The following is a 6000-nucleotide window of genomic DNA, read 5'->3' on the forward strand; positions in this document are numbered from 1 at the left end:
AACTTTTCAGACAATTGGAGAAAAAAGAGCTGCCCCAGACTCTGGGAAGAAACCCAAGACTCCAAAGAAGAAGAAAAAGAAAGATCCAAATGAACCACAGAAACCCGTATCGGCATATGCTCTTTTTTTCAGAGATACACAAGCTGCAATTAAAGGTCAGAACCCCAATGCAACATTTGGTGAAGTATCAAAAATTGTGGCCTCAATGTGGGATGGTCTTGGAGAAGAACAAAAACAGGTAATTGACTGTTATTAAAATTGTTTCTCAGTTTGTAGCAGCTATAACAATTCAGCAAACTCGAGAATATTAAGCCACTGAGAGTAGAACATAGAAATGGACACTGTCAGGAGCAACATGGTGGCTCAGTGGTTAGCACTGCACCCTTGCAGCGCTGGAGTCCTGGGTTTGGATCCTGCCAAGGACAACATCTGCAAGGAGTTTGTATGTGTGGATTTCCTCCCATACTACAAAGACATACTGATAGGAAAAAAAGTATATTGTGATCCCTATATAGGGCTCACAATCTAAATACCAAATAAAAGAAATGGACACTACATCTTCATACCACTGTGTGGACAGAGGTTTTACAGTTTACTGACTCTATTGTACCATAAACCTTTAGATTATGAGTGGTTATTGTAAACTCAACTTTAGATCTACTAGAACAACAGCATAACAGGTGGTTAAACTGGCATTAACTGTTATTTAATGGGGAATTGTCATCACAGATGTATATATTCTGTGGACACGTCATAAATATCATATGTACAATATACTGAAGATAGAAGCAGACACCAGAGTTAAAAACTACAACTATTAGACATTTGTGGCATAGCTGTTGGAAATGCCAAAAAGTTAAAGGGGTTTAATGAGCAGAACCATATTTAATATTGTAGACAAAAATTAAGCATTTTTGAAAATTTAAGTCATTAAAATTTTGTAAAGTTTTAAAGATTTTCTCAAACCATCTTAGTGGTGATAATCTGTTGCCAATGGATATGACTGTACATGCCGGAACTTCTATAGTCTTGTGAGAAATCAACTCATGATTTTCTTATTGTGGTCAGGTTATCTTCTCAGTCATGTGGTATTGCTGTCTCATAGGTCGGCCACGGTAAGAAATAATGGTTGGGTTTCTGACAAGTTTCAAACCATAGAAAGTTCTGGCATTCGTGGCCATCGTAATCAATAGTCAATGGATAACTAAAATGGTTAGAGAAAATTTTTAAAAAGCTGCAATTTTTCAATTATTTACATTGGCAAAAAATATTTAACTCTTAATTGTCTACAAATTTACCTATGGTTTTGTTCCTGGGATAAACTCTTTGACACAGAGTTTAGAATCTGAATCACAGGTTTCGGAGGGCCAGAGGCAAGAGTAGCTATCTGGTTACTTGTAAGGGTTAATTGTCTTTCTTCCAAGAACTTTAGGAAGGTCTACAGAATATGTTGGTGCTACAGTTTAGAATTATTGTACATCTAATGATAAATAAATTCTTATTCATAGTAATCATTGTCATAGCCAGAAGTTTGGACTGAAAGTGCCTTGTGGTGAAAATGTCTGATGTTTTTTTAATTATTATTTGGAGTCTGTTAATGTAACATGAAGGCATTGTGTACTAGTTTCTAAGACATCTGCTCTCTCGCAGACTTCCCCTGTTATGATTTAATGATGGTGATTAATCAAGCCTATTTGTACTTGTGTGCAACAACTGGGCCTTTGTTGAGTGGCACAAAAAATATTCAGCAAAGGCCAGACTTCTGCAGGCAGGAAGTCATGAAAAGCATAATCACAGCCATTCAGAGAACTGGGTGAATTATCAAAGGGTTGCTCTAGTTTTCTACTGGACTGGCTGATTTCTAATGAGCAATTCCATAATTGTATAAATGAGAAATAATGCAGAAGAGCAACTTAAATTAATAATGCGAAATACTGTAACAAACAATGTTTCTGATTCAATTCTGTTACAGCGATAAAGTTTTAGTATTTTGATATTTTTGCATAACTTTTGAATATTTTTTGTAATGCATGCCATTTCTTTACCAGCATGCATATTCATCTAAGCCATATGCTGCTCTGTATATTAATCTCTACTGAAGCAGGATGGGTCACCAGGCACGAAAACTCAACCTGTTATCCACTGAATGTTGCGACCTTTAGGTGTCTATCATCCACACAACCTATTGAGCAGCATAGGCAGCTAATTTATTTTGGTTGGGACATTATTACAACATTGATTTGATCTTAACATTTTTGTTTGTGTCCTCATAGGTGTATAAGAGGAAAACCGAAGCGGCCAAAAAGGAATACTTAAAAGCTCTTGCGGCCTACAGAGCAAGTCTTGTGTCTAAGGTGAGTTTGGCAGATTTTAATCTCAATCTTAATCGCAATGGTGGATTTATATATCAAGTCATTTTACACCACAAACAAATCCACAACAACATATTCCTGTCTTTCATATCTTTCTATGGTTTTCCCGCTTTGCAATAAGCTGGAAATCATAGCAATGTTTCTGTAAGTCCACTTCCAAATATACTTGTCAAACACTGTATGACATCCAGATTTTGTTAGGGGATATCGTCACTCCTTGGGGAGAGACCACCATATAGGTGTGTGGAGACTTATTAAGCCTTTAGCACTCCACTTTGCAAGGGACCATGGGAAGAATATGCAAATCTGTCTTCCATGATTTAATTAGGAAGTCAGGTGCCTCAATGTTGCAAACCAATAGAGGGGGCTCACTGGAATGTGAGCGCCCTGACTTCCTAATTACATCATGGAAGACAGATTTGCATATTCTTCCCATGATCCAGATTTTGTGGCAGATTTGTTTGTGTAGTAAAATGATGCCACTTGTGAATCCACCATAGTTGTGCAGCCCCTGTGGACAACGATCAAGTGCAACGTGTATTTTATATATACATATACCGAGATGAAATTTCCAAGTTTTTATGCTGTGATTCCATTTACTGAGATTGTATAGCTGACCATCTAAGTGATGGTAAGATGAAGATAAAATGGTTTCTTGCATTGTAATGCAACTTGAACCACTTTGAGCTGCGTTAGCCTTGCTGTCAGGCCAATACGGCTGACCAATTCTGAGGCATTATTTATGCTGCAGAATAAGTAGTTATTTTATTACTGAACAGTCTTGTTTATATCTCCTCTGAAACATTGAAATACCTATTGAGATATTGAAATTCACCTTTGTACCGCCAGTGTATAAGCAAGCCTAGCATCTATTAACAGTACTGAGAATATTGTGAGCTTCAAAATTCACTAGCTTGTCCTACAGATAGGTAAATGTAAGCACTGCAGTGAATTTTGCATTTATTAAGTGGGTGCTTATTAGTATATGGGAGGACGTTTGCCAAGTGCAAGTGAGTGTGTTTGTGTATTCAAGCAAAATCTCTTGTACTTCTAGGAGTCAGAAAGCCACCTGCTGTTTGCATCAAGCTTTTATGCTAAACATAATTTACAGTTTGGTGTTTTATTTTTTATTCCTGTGTCATTATCTATATGACAATTAGAAATCTATATTAGAAAATCCTGAAATGGGGCAGTTTTCACTCTGGCCTCTGATATGAACATTTCATAATAGGCTAGGACTTCCTTTTCTGTAGAGATCACTGTTTTTATAAAAAAAATTTATTTGGGTGATACATTCCCTTTAAACACCATATTAACTCCAGGTTTAGCGGTTTCATGTACATTTTATATGGTTAACAGATAATTTCTCAAACATTCAATTACGTATGAGGGACATTGACTGGATAGATTTGCTATTCTTACTAGAGATGAGCAACAGTAAAAAGTTCGATATTCGATATTCGTTTCGAGTAACCGCTCAATATTTGACTACTCGAATCGAATATCGAATCCTATTATAGTCTATGGGAGGAAAATGCTCGTTTCAGAGGTAGGCAATGTTCGATCAAATTACACTTACCAAGTCCACGAGTGAGGGTCGGGCTGGATCCTCCGAGAAGTCTTATGCGTGCAGCGTCCCCACGACATCTTCTGGCTCTGAATTCACTCTGCCATGCATCGCACTACAAGAAAATGGCCGCTTACAGTCAAAGCGGCCATTTTCTCATAACGCGAGCATGCGCAGTCGGCTCTGCCCAGGCCCGATGCCTGGCAGAGTGAATTCAGAGCCGGAAGACGCCACGGGGAAGCTGCACAGAGAAGACTTCTAAAAGTAGAAGAACAACCAGCGTTGATTGGCCGACTGTATAGCATTCGGCCAATCAATGCTGGTTCTGCATCGAACTTTTCCATTCGAATAGCGAGTGGTACTCGATCGAGTACGAGTATTTCGAATACCGTAGTATTCGATCGAATACCTACTAGATCGAATACTACTCGCTCATCTCTAATTCTTACACCTTTACTAAGCTGATAGAAAATGCAGGTATGACTGACCTCACCACAAACTCTAGTAGGGACAGGTTTATACCAGACAATTCCATCAAACTTTTTACAGTAGACATCTTTTGAAAAATCTACCATATTTCATTATACATTCATTCATTCATACATTAGTAATATGTTCCTATAAGCATCTTATGGCGATGTTCTGTCTCATCCGTCTGTGTGTATATTATTCATGCAGTAATGCCATGTTGTGTTTTTCATAACAGGCTGCAGCAGAATCTGCAGAGGCCCAGACAATACGCTCTGTCCAGCAAACACTGGCATCAACAAACCTCTCGTCTACGCTTCTGCTTAACTCCTCACTGTCTCAGCATGCCTCACTCTCTGTGGCAGCACAGAATCTCCAGCAGTCAGTTCCTAGGGCCATTGCACCCAAACCTTTGTCCATGAGACTACCATCTAGCCAGATTGTGACCTCGGTAACCATTGCACCAAATATGCCATCCAGTATGGGTACTCCATTAATGAGCAGCATGGGTGCACCAATGGTGGCCACTCCTCCCTCTTCTCAAGTGAGTCCGTCCCTGCAGAGTCAGCAGCATCACATTCAACAATTGCAGCAGCAGCAACTGCAACAAATGCAACAGCAGCAGCTTCATCAGCACCAAATGCACCAACAGATCCAGCAGCAAATGCAGCAGCAACATTTCCAACACCATATGCAGCAGCAACTCCAACAACAGCAACAACAACAGCTTCAGCAACAAATGCAGCAACAACTGCAACACATACATCTACAGCAGATGCAGCAACAGCAGCAGATGCAACACATTCAGCATCAGTCCCAAATGTCTCCTCAGCAGCCTTCTCCCGCCCCTTCCCAAACCGGTGTACCTTCACAAATAGCCTCCCCAATCCCTCATATCAGTAGTCCTTCCCCAGCATCTCAGCATCATCAGCCATTGATACAGTCCCAGGCACAGACTCAAGTGCTGTCTCAAGTCAGTATTTTCTAATCCTCTTCGGGTTTCATTTCAGGATATTTTCATTTCTTTAAGGGAAGGTGCATATTCTGTATATTGTCCAAACATGTTATGCATGAAAGCATAACGGACCAAGTGAGACTATTATGTGTCTATTAGATAGGCAATAAAGGACAGCGTAACTTGTATCATATTTTAGCACCCTCAAAATCTCTTCTCTGGAAACTAAAGAATGATGACTTTTTTTGTTTTTTATGTGATGCTTTTTTTAATTTATTGATTTAATTTCCTAAAATATGTGAATTGTGTGATCCTAAAACACACTGGGAAATCACTAGAAAAAACAAACAAACAAAAAACAAAACAAAACTGTGGACACTTAGAGTGAACTTGAACATGCGACAAAGCATTTAAAGACGACCTCAATGCGTTGCCGGCATTGGAAGCTCACAGAGACAAAATGTATGCTACCTGTAAAGTGATAATGTCACGACCATGCAAGTGCATTTGTATGACATATACGTAGTTAATGGCATTTTTGTCATATAATATGATGTAAATCACAGATGTTTGCCAAAGTTCTTATTTTTTCAGGTTTTGTCTATATCAAAATTGATAAAAAGAAACAAAAAAAAAAT

General features: G+C 38.8%; 1 protein-coding gene across 2 annotated transcripts in view; it reads left to right on the plus strand.

Annotated features, from left to right (window-relative positions):
• Positions 1-5710, plus strand: part of TOX3 (TOX high mobility group box family member 3) — a 101650-nt gene extending 95940 nt beyond the window's left edge. For both annotated transcript variants that reach the window (XM_075281798.1, XM_075281799.1), the window contains 3 exons: positions 11-238; positions 2274-2354; positions 4646-5710. In XM_075281798.1, coding sequence (XP_075137899.1) covers positions 11-238; positions 2274-2354; positions 4646-5395 — 1059 coding nt within the window. In that variant the 3' untranslated portion in view covers positions 5396-5710. The remainder of the gene's footprint in view (positions 1-10; positions 239-2273; positions 2355-4645) is intronic.
• The last annotated feature ends 290 nt before the right edge of the window (positions 5711-6000 follow it).

This window comes from Leptodactylus fuscus, chromosome 7 (assembly GCF_031893055.1).
Source record: "Leptodactylus fuscus isolate aLepFus1 chromosome 7, aLepFus1.hap2, whole genome shotgun sequence".
Lineage (NCBI taxonomy): Eukaryota > Metazoa > Chordata > Amphibia > Anura > Leptodactylidae > Leptodactylus > Leptodactylus fuscus.